The 20,840-nt window shown below is 40.9% G+C and overlaps 2 protein-coding genes across 2 annotated transcripts; one reads left to right on the forward strand and one right to left on the reverse strand.

Moving 5' to 3' along the window:
- Positions 1-530: 530 nt before the first annotated feature.
- Positions 531-6,248, reverse strand: LOC102715271 (protein NRT1/ PTR FAMILY 6.4). The gene is made up of 5 exons (XM_040521363.1): positions 5,990-6,248; positions 5,721-5,832; positions 5,393-5,610; positions 4,740-5,293; positions 531-1,658 (listed from the first exon to the last, which is right to left on the reverse strand). Exons 1-5 carry the CDS (start codon positions 5,990-5,992, stop codon positions 737-739), a joined length of 1,809 nt encoding a protein of 602 aa, XP_040377297.1. The 5' UTR covers positions 5,993-6,248; the 3' UTR covers positions 531-736.
- Positions 6,249-11,943: 5,695 nt separating this feature from the next.
- Positions 11,944-20,107, forward strand: LOC102715547 (GPI ethanolamine phosphate transferase 1). Its single transcript, XM_006648726.3, has 18 exons — positions 11,944-12,257; positions 12,414-12,605; positions 13,571-13,726; positions 14,017-14,310; positions 14,501-14,718; positions 14,823-14,897; positions 14,976-15,042; positions 15,568-15,887; positions 16,294-16,527; positions 16,625-16,812; positions 16,988-17,123; positions 17,217-17,325; positions 18,100-18,202; positions 18,304-18,490; positions 18,579-18,677; positions 18,781-18,839; positions 19,397-19,502; positions 19,616-20,107. The coding sequence occupies exons 1-18, from the start codon at positions 12,035-12,037 to the stop codon at positions 19,778-19,780; spliced, it is 2,931 nt and encodes a 976-aa protein (XP_006648789.3). The 5' UTR covers positions 11,944-12,034; the 3' UTR covers positions 19,781-20,107.
- The last annotated feature ends 733 nt before the right edge of the window (positions 20,108-20,840 follow it).

The raw sequence follows: 20,840 nt of genomic DNA on the forward strand, positions 1-20,840 counted from the left end.
CATAGTATTTCCTTCCTCATCGGCAGTTGGAAGTTGAGAAGAAAAAATGTTTATGAATTTACTAGTAGGTTTGAAGGAGAACTAATGAGGTAAGTAGAGAGAAATTAGTCGATGCATCGCTCATATATTTATATATTTATGATAAATGAGATCATAATTGAAATATCATCGTGTGAGAGTAATGCCACCATTTGATCTATATCTACTGATTAATCAGATAAGGAGAATAGGAGAACCGATTTCATGCCACGAGATTAGAAGAAGGGAGGCAGAATTAGGTTTGAGATTTATGGTTTTCTATTGTCTCTTGGATGCTTTTAAAAATCAATAAGGATTAGAAAAAGGTAGGAAGAAGGCGAAGTTGCTTTGAAATTCACGCATAACCATGTGTCTTTAATTTATTTGACATATAATCTTTATCTTGAGCCAACGTATTTGTTTTGCTTTAGTATTTAGGCTTAGTTGAATACATTCGTATAAACACATACAAAAAGCTAAAACAAAAACAAAAATAAAAAACTCCAGGGAGATTCACAAAACAAACTCGTTGATCTTCACTTGACAAACATCTCACTCAGCTCATCGATCTCCTTTTTAACATTTTACAGGAGATCGAAGCTATAGCATCATGCCCTAAACGAAAATTAACTGCTATTAGCACATACTGCAGTAATACACACTACCTCAAAAACCCAAACCTTTATGCTACGACCACACCTACATACGTACACAGACACTACACGTCCATCCCTTCGACGGCCTCCTTGACCACGACGACGTCGTCCATCTCCTTCTCCTCGCCGCCGCGCGCGCCGTCGTCGGCGGCGGGCGCCACCACGGTAGCCGCGCCGGGCTGCTTGTACTCGTGCCGCCTCGCGAACGCCAGGAACGCCGCGAAGTTGACGACCCCGAGCACGGCCAGCATCCAGTAGAAGAGGTCCAGCCTCCCGGCGTCGAGGTTGTTCCGTATCCACGCGCCGCGCGTGACGGCGTCGACGACGAAGACGAGGAAGCTGCTGAGGAAGAACCCCATGGACAGCGTCACCAGGAACAGCCCCGTGCTCATGGACTTCATCCGCTCCGGCGCCTCGCGGATGAAGAACTCCAGCTGCCCCACGTACGCGAACGCCTCGCCGGCGCCCACCAGGAAGAACTGCGGCACCAGCCAGAACGCGCTGACCATGGCCCCGCCGTTGTTAGTGGCGTTGCGGCGCTTCTTCTCGACGAGCGCGGCGACGGCCATGGCGACGGTGGCGAGGAAGAGGCCCGCGCCGACGCGCTGGAGCGAGGTGAGCCCCTGCGGGCGCCGCGTGAGGCGGCTGGCCACCGGCACGAGGACGCGCTCGTTGACGGAGGTGAAGAGGAGGATGGAGAGGAAGAGGAAGACGGAGAGCGAGCCGGCCGGGATGGCGAACCCGGAGGCGGCGCCGGGGCGGAGGTGGCGGTCCATGCGGGTGGCCTGCTCCACGGAGAAGGTGGTCATCTGGGAGTACACCGTCCAGAAGAGGATGCAGGTCGACCAGATGGGCAGCAGCTTCACCACCATCTTCACCTCCTCCACCTCCGTCACCGTCATCGCCGACGCCGACGACGACGCCTGCTTCTTCGCCGGCGACGCGGCCAGGTCCGCCTCCACGATCGCCGCCCTGTCCAGGCACCTGCAGCATGGAACAAAACCAGTCAGCAAAAGCTTGGCAGACGTGTCTGCATATGTGGCAGATGCCTTTTCAGCTAGTGTTCGTGTTAGCAACAACAGAAATACCAAATGGATGCGAATGCTTGGCATCTGTGTGATCAAACAGAGAAAATTTTACGGCTATTAGAGCAAGTTCAGCCAACTACTTACTCTAATTCATCTATAGCTAATTTAATAGTCAATTCATATAACAGTTATCTGTAAAATATATACTATCATGTCTCACCTGTCATACATATACTATGTCTTGGAGTTCGTGTTCCAGGTGGCTACAAATCTATAGCCTATTGTTTTTCCTTTCCTCTTTTCTCTCCTTAAAATATGTCTACTATTGTATCTGCTCTTAAAAAATTATCTCGAGCTACCTCTTTGATAAAATTTTTTTTTGCCATTTAGAATAATATTTTATCAAACTTCTAAAATTTTGAATAGTTTTGTGTTATAATAAATTTATAAAATCTAATAAATTTATGATACTTTAATAGTACTTTTTCAAGGAGAAAATGTGTGCATCATTTATCTTGTATTAAGCTAATTATTTTTAAAAATATTGATGGTCAAAATTTTATATCTTTGCCTAAATCTTGGTATAAAAGACAGATTTTTTACAAGAGGAAATACAATTTTTTTCGTACCATCATATATTGGGTGGTACCAAACCAAATTAAGCTTTACTTTACTTTACTTTTTTTAAGCCCAACTTTTACTTTTCTTGTATGAAGGATGGATAAAATTGCCCAATTAAACTGAAGTGAAAACTTGAAGGCTCTAGCGATGTCATGCACGTAGCTAGGCCGGCGCACCAGTACTGTGACTGTTTGAGATATGCATCGATCTATTAAAGCCTCACTAAATGCAATTTGGGAGTGTGCATGACTCAACATCCGTGTGTCATAACCCAACAGGACTAGCGGCCGCAATGATGTTTAGCCGGGACAGCTAGGTTTCATCACCGGACTTTACTGGCTAGTACTGGAAACTCAGATCCCTCCAGGAAAATATTGGATTTTTGGGTATGCCCTTAGTTTTTTCATGACAGTTATAAAAAATTAAAAACAATACTAGTATATATTAATATGTGATATATGGCTGTCCAAATTCGTTCTTTATAATTTACAACAAAAATAACACATTAAACTTTGATGTACACCTATTTAGTAATATTTGTTTTTATTCCCTTTATATTTTTAATAAATGATGTCCTTGACTGGCCGTTTATTTTACTAAAAAAACTTACTTAATTATCATTTATTTATTACCATATGCATTTTTAATTATAATTTATATATTTTTGCACATTTTAATAACCAATGATTAATCGTGTGTCAAAAATCAATGAGGACATCTGTCAAAACACAAAGAGAGTAGCTTATAAAAGTCAAATTCAATAATGCATGCTTACGTGACACTACATCATATATGTCAGAAACGAGGGCATTTATTCCGAAGGATTTAAAAGAGTTTCCGCTCCGCTCGTCCAGAGATTGTTGCCACTGAATCTCCGATTAGCCGGCCGGCTAAAGATTTATGGGCGCACGCATTGACGCGTATATATTCTAAATTAATCTGTTCGGTATATCCTACACTAACCGAGTGTTCTAACTTGTAATTACTTTTGATGTCTCACTCACTTTTGATCACTAAATTCATTTCATCTGGCAATTGGCACACGCGTGCATGATTTGCTCTTGCGTGTTGCACTGGCATGGGCCCGAACTGGAATGTCGTCTTCAGCTTCTGTAGCCCATCTGCTCTTGTCCCTCTCAGCCTTGACAGGGACCAAAGTATACTTACCAAACAGGTAAAGGCAAGTAGCATGTTATAGCCTCGTGCTAGCTAAATTAACCCTCAAATTAACCTAGCTATAACTAATTCTCTAAGCCCTAATGACGAACGGTGGTGACGACCCATACTAACCATGGAAAGGCTATGTGGCTAGGGCTGAAAACACGGCGTTTTTGAAAGCTCAGTCCCATGTATTTTCAAAACGAGATCACAATCGATCCATTTATTTGATTTAAATAACGAACGAGCAAAATGTTTGGCAAGCAAATGTAGCAGCCACGAGAATGCAATCCTGAATAATCCTCCTCTGCACACACACATCGTGTCACGTAAAACTCTGATGGAACTGATGGCATTTTGTCATCTCGTGTACTCATCCCTGGGGTTGTTTAGTTGGGGAAATGAAAATTTTTGAATGTCACATCAGACGTTTGATCGGATGTCGAAAGGAGTTTTAGACATGAATGAAAAAACGAATTCCACGGCTGGCCTGTAAACCGCGAGACGAATTTTTTACTCCTAATTAATTCATCATTAGAGCATGTTGGTTACTGTAGCACTTATGACTAATTACGCGCTAATTAGGCTCAAAGATTCGTCATACGATTTCTCACATAACTGCGCAATTAGTTTTTTATTTTATCTATGTTTAATACTCTATTTAGGTATCTAAAGATTTGATGTAATGTTTTTGGGTGAAAATTTTTGGAACTAAACAGCCCCTAAGATGTAAAATGTGCAACACACGCCAATATATAATGCCATTTTGCAACCCAACCAACATATGTTTGGACTAACTATGATTAATCAATCACTCCAAAGTAAGGACAGCAACGAGTTAACTACCGATCTGCTCGATCGATCGATGATGTCTGACGACAACCAAGAGTGTATCTGAAGCTAATTTTCTAGTCGAGAAGATCATATATCTAACCGAAGTGTGTATATTAGGAGTATATTAATCGCAGAAAGAGAACATGCGGCGATTATATATTGGATGGTTAAGATTGAAATATATACTTCATAGTCGTACGTCCTAAAATAAATTTATTTTTCGATTTTAGATATAATGTTTGACTATTCATCTTATTTAAAATTTTTTTAATTAAAATTTTTATTATTTCTAAATGATAACACATAAATAATACTTTACAAGTGATTAATTTTTAAATTTTTCTACAAACATTTGACACAGAAGTAAAAAAATGAAGTTTTTTAATGGCACCAAGGTAGTAATTAAGACTGTGTTGTACGTTACCTGAGGCGGTCAGTGTAGGCCACCTTGGACGTGTGGTAGCCATGGAGCTCGCCGGCGTCGGCGGGAAGAGGCAGCCTGCGGTTCGTCCACGCCGTCAGAAGAACCCTACCGATGACGGTAAGCGGGCTCCCCTCGGGGCGGCGGTACCGGTACTTGGGCGTGCCGGCGACGAGCACGGCGACGGCGAGGACCATGGCGACGGCGGAGACGCCGTAGCCCCACCCGCGGCCGACGTTGTCCTGGACGTACACCAGCACGGTGACCGCGAACAGGGAGCCGAGGCTGATGCAGAAGTAGAAGCGGTTAAAGAAGAAGACCATGGCGCGCTCCTCCCGCGGGTCCCGCCCGTCGAACTGGTCGGAGCCGAACCCGGAGACATTCGCCTTCAGGCCCCCGGCCCCCGCCGCGACCGTGTAGAGGGCCGCGTACAGCATCGCCAGCTGCCCGCCCCGCGCCGGCACGCACCGCATGTGCGCCCCTGCGCCGCGCGCGTCCTCGCACGGCGGCGGCCGCATCCCCGGCAGCATCGTGTCCACCGTCAGCAAGCTCACGCCCTGCACGAATACACGCGACGTCAGTCAGAATGGCTGATGAAGCGGCCGGGGGGACGACGACGACGGTGCTGCATGGCGCGTGTTCATGTGCGTGCTTACGGTGGCGGCGATGGTGGCGGAGATGGCGATGGTGAGGTAGCGGCCGAGCTTGGCGTCGGCGAGGAAGCCGCCGACGAGGGCGAGGAGGTTGAGCGTGCCCATGAAGTTGGTGACGATGTTGGCGGACTTGGCGTTGGAGAGGTGGAGGTCGCCGACGAGGTACGTGACCAGGTTCATCGAGATGCCCATCACGCACACCCGCTCCGCCAGCTCCGTCCCTGCATGCAAGCCACGCCGCCGCCATGGCCGCACAACCTCGCGTGTCACGTCGAGTTCTAATGCTCAAAAACAGCACGTCGAAACAGTGCGGCTGTGAGCGCGCGCTTACCTAGGATAAGCCCGGCGCCGAGCCATCCACCGGTCTTGGACTTATCGACCGGGTTACCCCGGTAGTCGATGACCGTGCCGTCGTCGGCGCCGCCATGACCTCCGGCAGAAACCTGCAGCACACATCCACACACACACAACGCAATCAGCTCAGCAACCGTACCATATCCAAATCCAAACCACAGCAAGCATGCACACATGCTGCGCTGCATCTCATGCTCTGATACAACAACTAACACGAAAAAGCACCAACTGTTCATGCCGTGTTACCATATTGCTGATCGATTCTGTTGAGCTGGCCTGCTGCTGCAGGCAGATCAGCAGAGCAGATCGAGGAGGCAGGCAGGATAGCGATGAGAGGAGATCGAGAAGGCTATGGCTCCCGACTCCGCCGGAGGATTTATAGAGCGGAAAAGCAGTGTACTCTAGCTTGCTGCCTTTTCCGTCTCTGCTTGCTGCTTTTCGGGTAAGGTGAGGTGGACGAGATCGATGATTAGAGTGAGAGGAGGAGGAGGAGGAGGCGGTGGCGGGATGGAGTTGTTCTGTACGTTGGCTTACCCACGGCTTTGGCGCGGAATGGACAGGTCGACGGGCGATGATGATGATCTGGCGGGTTGCGTTGCGTGTGTGGAGGGTGGCCTGGCAAACATCTTTCGGGTGAAGCGGAGTTTTGGGCCACAGATTATTGCATAGGAAATTTTGGGCCACAGGTTGTCCTTGGCGGGATCCTATTCAGTAACGCAGTATGCTAGTACGCACGTATTTGGGCTGTTTTGGTTTGTACAGCTAATCCTGCGGGTGGTTGTTTGGCTTATTCAGTAAAAAAATATATTTATTTATATTTATAAAAAATAATTTATATTATATATATATATATATATATGTATTCTTGGTGATTTAAAAGCTAAGGATAAAATATAAATTATGATGAAAAATGACAAAATGTTTTCTAAATTTATGGTTAAAAATTCAAATTTAGGCTTATAAGCATAATAAAAGGATGAGGTTGTAGCTTTTGCACGTATGATTCTCAAACATTTTAACGGTATATTTTTTAAAAAAGGTTTCTACAAACAAATTTTAATTTTATAGTAGTTAATTCTACTGTTTATATCATTAAATAACTATAAAAACATAATTTCATAGGTAAAAGTTTCTTGTTCATAAATGTTACAGCAAAAACATTTTCGTTAAGTTTCTTTTATGAATCGTTATGTTTATATTACATCTATTTCACATTATATTATGGTCATCCCTGGATTCATATTCGTGTAGATACTGATAAATCTGGATACATGTATAAACAATATTTATTGATGTATAAATAAATCTAGATAAGAACAAAATAACTTATAATATAAAATGAAATGAGTAGTTTAGCAAAATTATATCATGCCCTCTTATGGAAGCGGTATATTTAAACTATTTTAGGGTAGAAGCTGGTTTATAATTATCAAGAAATAGATTCAAGATTATGATAGGATGGCAACTGAAAGGTTTTTTTACATTCAGGCTGTACTCATCTCATACCCATCATGTTTTCTCATTAACGCCCTTAACTTTTAATCAATCTAAAAATCAATGACATCCGATAAAAATAAACCGGAGAGTACCGTGAGAAGCACAAGTACCCAAATCGACATCCGTTGTTAGATACTTGTGTGTTTTGATTGTTTGGAAAAAAACAGAAGGTATTCACTGGCCCAACATGTGATCTTCGGCTCGACGCCCCGTTGGACATGGACGATCTGCAAAACGGGGGAGACGGCGACACGTACGTACGGGCCAGACACCGCGCGGCTCCGCTGTAGACGGCGGCCGGCGGCCCACACGCGCGCCAGCCGCGGGCGGACGGTACCCCGTACTTCACCACCCACGTGTCATCCTCCCGCTGGCGGAGAGGCGCTCGGCCCGCCGCAGCCTGCCCAGCTGGCTCCCCCGGCTGCTGTACGGCTGGCAGGCAGGTCGTCCACAGTTGATAGTCATGCGATAAGAACTAGTATACGCTTTTATCCTCTGTGATCTCTGTTTTTCTTTCTCCTTGTCCTTCGCTCTCTCTAGCTCGCCGCCATGCACACCAGCTCGTTTGTTTGTAGCCCTAGACCGCACGTTGCTTGGATTTCGTTGACCACCGCCATCGCCGCTGGAGCTCCAGGCTAGATCGGCGTCAAAATCAGCCATTTATTTTACTTGTGACTTATTTTATTATTAAAAGAACTTTAAGCATGATTTATTATTTTTTATATTTATACTAAATTTTTAAATAAGACGAATAGTCAAACGCTAGAATCAAAAAAGACAAACATCTTAATTATTATGAAGCGGAGATAGCAGTAGTACATAAGCCAAACACATAGAAAAATCACCCTCAACGTACGTACTTGCGTAGTTGCGTGCGTGCGTGGTGTTTTCGCCCTCTTCCGCCCCGTGCACACTGCAGGGTAGTCACCAGCATGCATATGTACGCAGAACATGTGAGGCAGAACCGTGGAAGCGTATAGCCACTACTCCCACGTACCGCGGCTGTACGAGCAGGGCCAGCCGCAACCGTAACGTGGAACGTTACGTGCGTGCATGCCTCGATCCTGTGGGTGTGCACGGCCGCATGCAGCCTCGCTCTCAAGACGAGCTCTGCACCTCAGGATCGCCGGCCAATTCCTCACCGTGTAAGAGTTCAATAGTATAATCAACTAGTCTAATTTTTTTATAGTCAATCTAATAGCTAATTCATAAAATAGTTGTCTATAAAACATTAATACATGGTTTCACATGTCATATACACATGGCGTCTTGGAACCCATGCTGTAGCTACCTACAAATTAGTAGCATACTCTCTTCTCTCTCTACTCTTATCTCTTTAAAATATATTTATAGCTGTTAACTGCTCTAAGTACCTGTACGGGCGTAAACCTAGGTTAATTTGTCGGTAACCTGCTGGTGCCGTGCATGTATAAAAGATTTGTTGAGTTCTACTCTTGTTATTATTTTTAGATTTTTACGGGCATGCTTTTTTAAGCTTTAAACGTGTGCTTAGTGCAAAATATTTTTATAAAGTTTCTTTATTGATATTCAATTTATAATAATTAATTTAGTTATTTTTACTCTCAAATTGCTATTGAAAAAAATAAGATAATTCGTCGTTCACGAAACATCAGCTATCTCACACACCTTAGATACTCGTAGCATAGATACGTCTATGAATTCAGCGAAACAGTACATTGATACAGTTTAATTTGGCGAACAGAATTAAGAAGTTCGAGTAGACACTATCATGCCAAGTATCACATGATGTTGCCGAGTCGTGCCCGATTTTTCTCAAGGTTGGGTACTATATATATGTCGTTTTGGAGTTGGAGGAAGGCACATATATCACCCACATCGGGAGATTTTTCTTAAAAATCTTAAATTTCTTTACTGTCTTCTTCCCTTCAGCTGCTACCTTCGTGATTAGACTCGGATGATTAATTCATAAAACGAACAAGAGCAATTTTACGATGCTTGCTTTTTTTTTTATATAAGTTTTGGTAACTCTGGTTACCTTAGATATTATGCGGTACTAAATTTTACACTAAGATTTAAATATCTCTTGATATCTACTCACGGACTATAAAATTGCTCTGAAAACAACACCAAAAAGTTATCCTCGTTTTGTTACGACGAAGACGGCACACAGCAGCACGTGTATATCACGCACATCGCAAATGCGACGGTTCGTGCGTACCGATCTCTCTCTTGTACGTACGTGCCGATCCTTAATTATCACGTTCCTGTTTTATGATTTCCCCTTGGGTCATCCTCGAGATGGAATCATGGAGTAATCCGTAATCATGAGATGTTCTTCAATATTAATCTCAAAATGGACACACATTACCCCATCCAGAATTCTAGATCAGGTCTTAAATTACTGCTACTGTAGCATGAATTTATTTTTTTATATATCATGTCAGCGCATATGGACCGAAAATATGAATATCTCGGATTGCTCGGCAGTTTTTATTGTGCAGTTCTAGTTCCAAATACACTTGATCTAAAATCCCTGTAAACTGGTTCGGAACCTATTCATGCAAAGGGACTTGGTTGATCAACACAGGGTACCAATGGTGCCGTCATGCTGGATCATCAACTGTAAAACAACGTACTCCCCTGTCTCTAAATATTTGACGTCTTTTATTTCTTTATACACGTTTGACTATTCATATTATTTAAAAATATGTAAAGCTATATATATGCATAAAAGTATATATAACAAATAAATAAAATGATCTAAAAATGATTAATAATTATATAAATTTTTTGAAGAAGATGAATAGTTAAACACGTATAGAAAAGTTAACGGCGTCGTACGGAGGCCGTCTAACTACCCACGAACCGCTGGGAGCTCAATTGGTTATGTCCCTTGCAGGACGCAGGTAATTTGAGGTGATTTTATTGTTTTCTCCTTTTCTGTCCCCTTTTCTCCATGGATTCATCATTGGCTCTTTTCGGCGACAGACAAAGTATCATTGCAGGATGTTCGTGGTAACTTCATTAATATTTACAGCAACCGGAAAAAAAAACTTCATTAATATTTAGATATGTCAATTCATGATATATACACATAATATTATCCTTCTATTGTATATCTAAAGGGGTGAACATGCACATGTTTACGAGTGTTTGTATTTGTACTGTTTTGTCAGAAACAATAAAACTCAAAACCAGCACGGAAGGCTAGCAAACATTTGCTTCATTTGCATAGAATTTTTTTCGGTCATCATATATCGTTTATTCGTTTTCAGTAGGATAACTCAATTACATATATGGACCCAGCTACATGAATTACACATCAAGTTTTTCTTAAATAAATTATTAAAATTAGTTATGTGTTTTTATTTACTAAATAATGGAGATGGCCTTATTGACTTTGACTCACGTACCCTGGTTTCTAAGCTACGATGGGTAATAGAGATGGCAACAGGACGGGTCGGGGGCGGGTTGAACAAGAATGGACCCGAACCCAGACCCGAATAGAGAAGCGGGTCAGAATCCATCCCTGTACCTAACCCGACCGAGGACCCGCAACCCGATCGGGTGACCCGCTCACCCGCATCGAGTACTGCCTCACTTCAATCAACACAAGAAATAAAAGACAATGATGAATTTAACAAGAACAAAAATTAAATTGGATGGATGCACGGTACTGCAGTTGAGTGGATTGCAATAACAATGATGGAATCAACAAATAAATGGTTTGCCATGATAGAAATGTGGGTTTAGGATTAGGCTTTTGCACCTTATATAGGCTGTAATTTAATGGGTCATAGTTTAATATACCCCTCTCGGGTCCCCGCGGATTACCCGCGGGTAGAACTCCATCCCCGTCCCCTTACCCGCCCAAATGCGGGGCTCCGGACCCATGGGTCAAAATTGGGACCCGTCCCCATACCCGTAGGGGTGGGTACCCGTCGGGGACCCGGCCCCGCGGGTGAAATTGTCACCCCTAATGGGTAATCTAAAGCCATTCACAAATATTTTTTAGATAAGATAAATGGTTAGAAGTCATATCAAATATCAACGGTACACTACTAAAATAATGAGAAGAGTATTATGTGATTAACTAAAACAACAGTATACATACAACTGAACCGAAGAACGATGATAGCCATGATTGAGGACCAGTTTGTTTCTGCTAGTGATTATTATAATCTAGATTATTAAATCAGATTACTGTAGGCTGGATTATTATAACCTAAAGTAAAAACAAAGATAAATATGAATAATTATTTTAAAGTATACTATGTTAGTGGGTCTAAAGCTACCCAATAATCTGAAAAAAAACATGTTTGGATGAGGTTATCAGATTATATGAATCTGAGCTCTAGATTATAATAATCTGTCTGTCTGTTTCAGCTTACTTTTAATAAGCTAGATTATAATAATCTTAAGCTGAATCAAATAGGACATAAATAGTGCAAAATCACACTAAGTATTTTAAGTTTTAAATTGATTTTAAAATTTATTTGAACTTAGCGTGGTTACACTGTTTTATCACTGCTCCCTCAGCGGTAGCGCGGTAAAACCACACGGGCTCGTGAACCGTCCATCAGAAATATTATATTTTGAGACATATTCAAATCGTATGGTCGCATTTTGGAACGGATGGGCTAAAAATTGGGAGAAGCAGAATAAAGTCCAAACCTGCCCCCAAACCCAAACCCAAGTGCTCGAGACCGTCAGTCCAACCTCCTCTGCGCCTTCCCGCTCCCCTGATCCCGTGCCACCAGATCCACCGCCGCCGCGCGCGCCCGCGACGTCGGGCGCGACCGCGCGGCGGCAATGGCCGGCCGCCCCCGCGCGCAGCCGCAGCCGCAGCCGCACTCGTCGTCGGCCGCCACGCGGCGGCGCGAGCGGTGGCTGGTGGTCCTCGGCGTCGCCCTCCACGCCGTGTACATGCTCAGCATCTTCGACATCTACTTCAAGTCCCCCATCGTGCACGGCATGGACCCCGAGCCGCCGCGCTTCTCCGCGCCGCCCGCCAGGCGCCTCGTCCTCCTCGTCGGTGCGTCGCGTCGCGTCGCGTCGCTTCTCCCTCTCCCTCTCCCTCTCCCGCTTCCGCTCCCCCGCCTCGCTCTGATCTGGCTGTGACCCTATTTTGGTTGCGATCGAGTTTGATTTGGTGAGGGTTTCTGGTGGGTGGGTGGGTGCGTGCGTGCAGCGGACGGGCTCAGGGCGGACAAGTTCTTCGAGCCGGACGAGCGGGGGAGGTACAGGGCGCCGTTCCTGCGCGGGGTGATCGAAGAGAAGGGCCGGTGGGGGGTCAGCCACGCGCGGCCGCCCACGGAGTCTCGGCCGGGGCACGTCGCCATCATCGCCGGCTTCTATGAAGACCCCAGCGCTGTCACCAAAGGTGCGCCCATTTCAGCTCTAGTTCTGTTACTGGAGTTTTTTGTTTTTTCATGTTTGATGCAACTAAGATGAGTTACTGGCTACTCCAAACCATAACTAGTTCACATAAATTATCGTGGTCTAAACTATATAGGAAAAAAAACAACAAAGATGGCTTTGGTGCTCGCTAGAGCCAAGTTTCACTAGGAGTGTAGGACTAGGGGGCGGTGGACCGCTGCTCAGACAAGCTGCATTTCAATTACATTTTGGTGAAGTTTTGTTAGTTGCTATGCTTCTTCCAGAAAATCTAATAGAGTTTGCATGTAGGTTAAATTCCATTTTGGTGACTACTTAGCCTTTTATTTTCGGAAAAAAATATGGCTAAAGTTCAGTTACAATTACAAGTTACAGTTAGTTCTCCACCTCATGTTATTCCACATTACACACAGGGACATGAGCAGATAAAATCTTATGGCAGTTGCTATGATTAGATTCCTAATGAATAATAGGACTAATATGGTCAAGGTGTCGAAAATAAGTCATTCAGAGTACTTCAATTTTCTAATCTACTAGATTTAGTTTTATGTATTCTTTTACAAGACCTATTGATATGCATCCATCGGAGTGTGTTATTGCATTTTGCGGGTAATGTATAATTATAATTATGTTGGTGGTTCTAATTTCCAAAATCCTTATGTCGGTCAAAACTCATGCACTATCTGTCAGTGACAGTTTTAGCATGGCTTAGAGTAGTATGATTGACTACCTTCACAGATTAACAATATATAAGAAATTATGAGCATTGTTCTACCTGGTGATGTCTTATTTTAGCTTGTGCTAGCTACATGCTACCTTTAGTTGAGCTTTACTAAGGACCTTTGAAAATTTGAGATACGGAGACATTTCAGATGTTATTTAGAAACCGATGATATGTTTTAATTGAATAGCAATTGTCTTTGATATTCACAATTTTGTTACTCTTTTTAGGATGGAAGGCCAATCCCGTGGAGTTTGATTCCGTATTCAATCGAAGTAGACACACTATCTCGTTTGGGAGTCCAGATATTGTTCCTATATTCTGCAGCAGTCTACCTCACAGTACCTGGGGTTCTTATCCCCATGAATATGAAGACTTTGCGACAGGTCAGGTTTAATACCAGTACATTTAGATTGCTGGAGTGTACGATTATTATCATAAAATTTTTGTGACTTGCCATAGAATCGTTTTTTAGATATGAATAAACTCTTATACTTACTCACAAATCATATTAATAATTCACACCTGTTCTGAGTACTCCAATTACTCTAAAAGTTCATTGGTAGACTTTCTGATGATAACATAATATTAAAAAAATGGAAATAAGGTTCTAAAGCTTTTAAATTTAGTTTGCTTTGGAACATTGTGTTTACTTGTTCAGAGACCTTGATTGCAGATGCATCTTTCCTGGATCAGTGGTCATTTGATCAGTTTCAAGGTCTTCTCAACAGGTCTTTTGAGGATGCTAAATTCAGGCAGTTGCTCCTACAGGACAAATTAGTCATATTTCTGCACTTACTGGGTTGTGATACTAATGGCCATGCACATCGACCGTATTCAAACATCTATCTTAACAATGTTAAGGTTGTTGATCAAATAGCTGAAAGCGTGTACAATCTGATGGAAAGCTACTTCAATGATAACCAGACTGCTTATGTTTTTACTGCAGATCATGGAATGAGTGACAAAGGTACAGATACTTACAATGATATCGCCATTAATATCGATGTTTTTCTTTTTGTTGAGAACCAGCCTTATATGGGTTTTTTTTAGAAGCCTTATATGGATTTTTGATTTGTTACTAATAAAAATAGCTTATTCCTACACCTTATTATCTGTTGTTTCATGATGCCAATGTAATTGGAAAATTCTACTAATAGGAAGCCATGGAGATGGACACCCTTCAAACACTGATACTCCTCTTGTTGCATGGGGGGCTGGAATTAGAAGTCCAAAGTTCTTGGACTATACAGATAAACCTGATGATGGCTTTCGGTTTGTTGATGACCACAAACATGATATGCCCACACCACAAGATTGGGCCCTTGAAGGATTTGAAAGAGTGGATGTCAACCAGGCTGATATAGCTCCTCTAATGGTTTACAAATTTCCCTAGGCAAACATTTTATCATTTTTCCTTCAGCATCATCTGCTTTTCTTAAACATATTGCCTTATTCTCAGTTATTCATAAAAAACTGCAGGCTACACTTGTGGGCCTTCCATGCCCATTGAATTCTGTTGGAAGCTTGCCTACTCATTATTTAAAACTAAGCAAGGTCAGAGAATAAACACCGCAATACTATGAAAAATATGTCTAAAATTTTATGTTTATTTACCCATTATTTCTGCTGCAGGCTGATGAAGTTGAAGCAGTTCTGGCCAATACAAAGCAAATTCTTAATCAGTTTCTTCGAAAGTCGCGTATCCTTTTATAACTTAACTAATTAATATTTTGCTTATTCTAATCTTGTAAGGGACATCCTGTGGACGTGAGTGGTTTATGAGACACTAATTAATCTGCTATTGAAGCCCAGAGGCCACAGTTTAAAGTAGAACACTGGAACTAACTATCTGTGAATCTCGTCATGTCAATTTACTTTCTAGTTTTGGCCGGTTACTAATCCTACATAAGAACACGACCTTTATCTGCTATTGAAGCCCAAAGGCCACAGTTTACAGTAGAACACTGGAACTAACTAGCTGTGAATCTCGTCATGTCAATTTACTTTCTAGTTTTGGCCGGTTACTAATCCTACATAAGAACGCGGCCTTAATCTGCTATTGAAGCCCAGAGGCTACAGTTTACAGTAGAACACTGGAACTAACTAGCTGTGAATTTCGTCATGTCAATTTACTTTTAGTTTTGTCCAATATTGTACCACCTCTGAGATGAATATGCTGGATCATATTCTTACTCCTGCACATGTCTTCCCTAATCTATCTCAGAGATGAAACAATCAAGTTCACTTTACTTCAAGCCTTTTAAGCCATTGGCAAACTATTCTTCAGTCCTTGATGAAATTGAGGATCTTATATCTGCAAGAGACTATGAAACTGCCATGACGTATTCTGAAGAACTCCGAAGTATGGCTCTTGCTGGTCTCCATTATTTTCAAACATATGATTGGTTAATGTTGATGACAACAATTACTCTTGGATATATTGGATGGATGGTGAACCTCGCTCTACATGTGCTACAGTCTTATACATCAATTCCTGCTAATCTAAAGAGGACTCAGCCATATGCTAAGAACACCTCAATAAAAGTAAGATGGCCTGCCTATGCAATCTTCACTTTATGAATTTATGCCTAAACTACCTGATGTCTTATGTGTGTATGGTTTTGTTGCTATGTTTTCCAACTTATTCAATCTAGAAGGTTTTCAATACATTTTTGTTCACTTTCCATTTTTCAAGAAACCTGTTTCTAACAGAAATCAGAATTTATGAGCTGTAAAACTTCATGGCATATTTTAGAGGCTTGCTTCTGTCTAGAGCTATAGGCATTAGATATAACTATGTTCACACAACAGTATAGAATTGTGCTATTTCGTTCTTGTGAAACATTCAAATCTTCTTCAAAATTACACAATTTTATTGGAGTATCTTTTCCACTAGTCTGATGCGTTTTTCTTACACTGTTCTGGTCTATTTCTTCTCTTCTGGTTACAGGTGTACATAGGTGGATGCTTGATCATGGGGTTTTCATCCATTATACTACTATTGGAGAAATCTCCACCTCTTTACCATGCTTATGTATTTATGACAATATTCCTCTGGACAAGAATTATACAACATATAGAATTCATAAAGGCACTATGGAGAGAATTATCTAATGCGCCATTCAAGTATATCGTGAATCTCCTGAGTATTTCAGTTATTGCGTTATTCATACTGGAGTTTCTGGTATTTGCGAATCTCCTGTACATTTCAGTTATTGCATCTCCAAATGTTTGAGGACTACATTTATTAATTTGACATGAAATCTGATGCTTATGTGCAGGTTATGAGCTTTTTTGACAGGAAGCTTTATACTTGGTGCTTTTTGATCCTCGGAATACTTGCTTCAACTTATGTAGCAATACTAATACAAACTAGCTCTGCCCTTGCAGTATACATATGGTTTGCATGCTGGTTCTTGTCTTTATTCACATTGATGCCAGCTGAAATACCAGAAAACAACAATTTGGTGTATGCTTCTTTCGCTGACTGATTTAATGTGTGTTTTTAATTCATTTTTTTCAATATTACCTTTCTTTTGACCCTGTCATCTCAATTTCTTTCCTTTTTAGAGCTAATGCAGCTGCTAGCTTCTTTTGTGGGAGTTCACTTGCAAATTTTTGTCTGATGAAGCTTATATATGCAGAATTTTTAGTGGGGCATTGATAATACTGGTTGCAATGGCTTCTAGATGGATGGCTACAAATAATACCAGCTTTTGGCTGTATCTTACTCGAGCAAATAAACGGGATCCTCAATTCTCGAAGCTATTTTTTGTTCAGGTGAAAAATGCAAGCAGTGCTTTATTGGTGTTGGTATTTGTTTTATGGAAGTTGTATTTAGAAACAATGTTGACAGCTATTACAATGCTGTAGGTTACATTTGTTGCTATATCTTCTATAATGGTGTGGCTATCAACCTCGCATCGGTCTCGGAACAAAGAACTGCACCCATTGCACCAGCTGATCAACTGGTTAACAGCTGGTAAGCCATTGATGATTATCATTGCTTCCTATGCTGCTAATTTCTCCAATGTGTCGTGCATGCCCCTTATCAGTTCTTCAGGACAATATCTGATATGTTAACGTACAAGTCAAAGTGGCTCTTAAACATCTAACATTGTCTGTGTTAGTTTTCTAGCATTGCTGCACATTGCACCAAGCTTGAATATGGTTTGTTCAGAGCACTGACAACTATCAACATCCCTCAAAGCTAAGCTAGCATTGTTGTAATAGAAATACTCTGATTTCAGGTATAAGTCATCCAAGAGCTTCAAGGCAGCTCTTGCTCTTTTTCCCCCTTCTTTGCACTTTATCCATAAATGGCACATCTTTTCCGATGTGTTATAAATGGAGGGGAGCAGTCATTTGATCACTTCGTCAACCTTACACACATTATGCATCAACAATCCATTTAATCAGGATAATCACAGAATCAGGAACTTTTCCAGCCAACATACAATAACCACCTTTCAGGATAAGAGTAGGGGAGACTGATACGAGCAAAACTGAGGTCACAGGAAGAGGCCAAGCTGAAAGTTCCTGTGACCTCAAGCAGGGAGATTTTATCTTCTGACAAGTCTATGTCAGTTAAACAAAGATTATTTTTCATCTAAAATCAAGTTAACTGACATCTTATATATGAATCGATTTGTTTGAATTCATAGGCTGCCTTTACTCCTTAGTGTTATGGCCTGCTCTACTGCTCTTGCTAAAATTATGTGTTGCCTTTATTGGGTTACTGACCATGTTCTGACAGGTGTTGCTATGGTGCTACCACTTTTTTCACCACCCAGTGTTCTCTCTCGTCTTACATCTATCTTCTTGGGTTTCGCTCCTCCATTTCTGTTGCTCTCTATTGGGTATGTTGTTGACTTCTGTAATGTTCATATAACCATACATATCATGTTTTGGTGCTATAGTGTCCATATATTCATATATTATCAAATCTCGATTTCTGCAGTTATGAAGCGGTTTTCTATAGTGCTTTTGCAATGGTTCTCATCGGATGGATATTTGTGGAATCTGCGAACTTGTATTGCTCAGAACAAACTGGTCCTGCACACCGTAGTAGCGTTGTGGAGGGCTCAATATTTGGCTACGATGAAAGATGCTTACACCTATCTGATCTACGGATCCCTTTGTTATTTGTAAGTCACGTCGCCCCCTTTTTTTTGTGAATTTCCATATGCTTTAGGTGAAATAACAAATAAAATTATGTACCTTCCTTCCTTGCAGCTGATCTTATTTAATGTTGCCTTCTTTGGGACTGGTAATTTTGCGAGTATTGCAAGCTTTGAAATCTCATCTGTCTACCGGTTCATTACAATATTTAGTGTAAGTGTTTGTATTATATGTTTTTCTTCTTTTTCTAAAATATATATATATTTTATTTTTAGTTAATTCTATTACTGATACTTTCCATCCTTTTCCCTGACAGCCATTTCTTATGGCAGCACTTCTTATCTTCAAATTGTTCATTCCGTTCATGCTTGTCATGTAAGTTTTTTCAGTGTTTTACTCTTGTATTGAACCGTCATATAGTGAATGGCTGATGATAAGTTAATGTTGATGTGCTGAAACAAATATTGTAGCTGTGTTCACAAAGTATAATGTTGAATCATTTTTAGTAGGTGATGTTTTACGATTAAAAATAAACAAAAAATGCCTAGTCTGTTTAGCGAAACTAAAATGTGTAACCGTAATATACTTTTCTTTTTGTGGGAGATAGCCTATTTGAAGAACAATATTTAGAGTTTGGAAAAGATTGCATATCAACAACATATATATTTGTCTTGTTCCTTGATTCATGCTTTTGTTTTGTAGGTACTAATATACCGTTCCTGATGTTACCTTCATTTTGATATTCTATTGAGATTAAATATTACTAAAACGACTAATGTTTAAATTAGTTATTGGTTGATTAAGATTGATGTGGAGTTCCTTTTTAGTCCTTACTCTGACCTCTGGAGCATAACATTAAGAGAAAACATAAACAGAGATGAGCCGCCATATTAGATGCTATTGCTGATTCATTCTGTTGTGACTTATTGCAGATGTACATTTAGTGCCATAACCAAGATTATGCGTATACCACGACTGGGCTGTTATTTCCTTGTAATACTGCTGTCTGATGTAATGACGATTCATTTCTTTTTCCTGGTATGTATGCTTTTCCCATGGGTAAATTGACATTTTGCTCTAGTACTTTGTGTTGTAGCTCTTGCTAGTACAGAAAAATCGTAAGCTAAATATTCTGTTCATTTTACCTGCAGGTCCGGAACACGGGGAGTTGGATGGAGATTGGCAATAGCATTAGCCATTTCGGAATCGTGAGCGCCCAAGTAGTCTTCGTGTTGCTGCTGTTCGCCCTCACAAATATATTCACAAAAGATATTGTCGTCTCATCTAGGCAACTGAACTCAAGGAAAGCGATGTAAAATCTGCTACATTTGTTTAGGGATTTACTGTACATTCAGTTTTGTTAGAGCTAACTTTCGGCATGGTTTTTATTTTTCTGCCCAAGTTCTGTAACTCAGCTAACTCTTGCAGTTTACAGGTGTTTTTTTTTTTTTTTTGGATTAGATTGGTTCTAGCTATTCTATTTTACAGTTTCCACACGTAAGAGCATTAGGAGCATCTCTAGTAAAAACTTTCTTATCGGGGTTCACTTCAGCTGTCTGACAGTGTGAAGTCAGTACTCCAGTAGCATTTTTGTCCGATATCTTCCTCGAATAAGTCCATTTTCTATTTTTTTTAATATAATGTTTGACTCTTTATTTTATTTGAATTTCTTTAATCAATATATTTGTTGTTACTAGATGATAAAACATGAACAATAATTTATGTGTGACTAATTTTTTAAAAGTTTTTCTAGAAATTTTTTAATAAGACGAAGGGTCAAATGTTGGATACAGAAATTAGAAAATAAAGTTTTTTTTAGACGGAGGTATTTCACGACATCACTCGGTTGAAGTGTTGAACACAATAAATTAGCACAATTAGTAGGGGCTTGGGCTTGGACTCCTGTACGATTGAAGATTTCTAAAGGTATTTTAATAACTACTGCAACTTGAATGATTTTTAAACAAAGCTAGCACAATAAATTCTGGGATATGTGGCTCTGCCACTAAGTTACTCGCCCGCTATTTCAGATTACTTGGTTATTGTAGCATTTAGTTTCATTTAATAAAAAATATCTGTCATTCTGTATTTTGAATTATTTTTAGGGTATACGTAGAGACAGAGCTATGCATAATAGTCTCTTAATCAATACATATCACTTACAATTAGGGTATAATTAGGATATGTACAACGACGAAGATAATAAGATTTATAATTAATAATACATAAAAAATAATTTTTATTCTTCTTTTTCTCCACTATCATGCAATAAAATTTATCCCAATAAATACTACGAATTAACTCTACACCCTTGTCAATAACTTTTTTCCTCCCCTCTCTCTCCAATCTTATCAAATTTGTTTGCATGGGAACGAA

The sequence above is a fragment of the Oryza brachyantha genome, chromosome 2 (assembly GCF_000231095.2).
Source record: "Oryza brachyantha chromosome 2, ObraRS2, whole genome shotgun sequence".
Lineage (NCBI taxonomy): Eukaryota > Viridiplantae > Streptophyta > Magnoliopsida > Poales > Poaceae > Oryza > Oryza brachyantha.

Excerpts from the sequence above, each read along its gene's own strand:
- LOC102715271 (XM_040521363.1), bottom strand. Across the intron at positions 5,611-5,720 it reads CGGCGCCGGGCTTATCCTAG|GGACGGAGCTGGCGGAGCGG; the intron begins GTAAGCGCGCGC and ends GCTTGCATGCAG. Across the intron at positions 1,659-4,739 it reads GCCTACACTGACCGCCTCAG|GTGCCTGGACAGGGCGGCGA; the intron begins GTAACGTACAAC and ends TCCATGCTGCAG.
- LOC102715547 (XM_006648726.3), top strand. The coding sequence starts at position 12,035 with ATGGCCGGCCGCCCCCGCGCGCAGCCGCAGCCGCAGCCGCACTCGTCG. Across the intron at positions 16,528-16,624 it reads TATTCATACTGGAGTTTCTG|GTTATGAGCTTTTTTGACAG; the intron begins GTATTTGCGAAT and ends GCTTATGTGCAG. Across the intron at positions 18,840-19,396 it reads ATTCCGTTCATGCTTGTCAT|ATGTACATTTAGTGCCATAA; the intron begins GTAAGTTTTTTC and ends GACTTATTGCAG.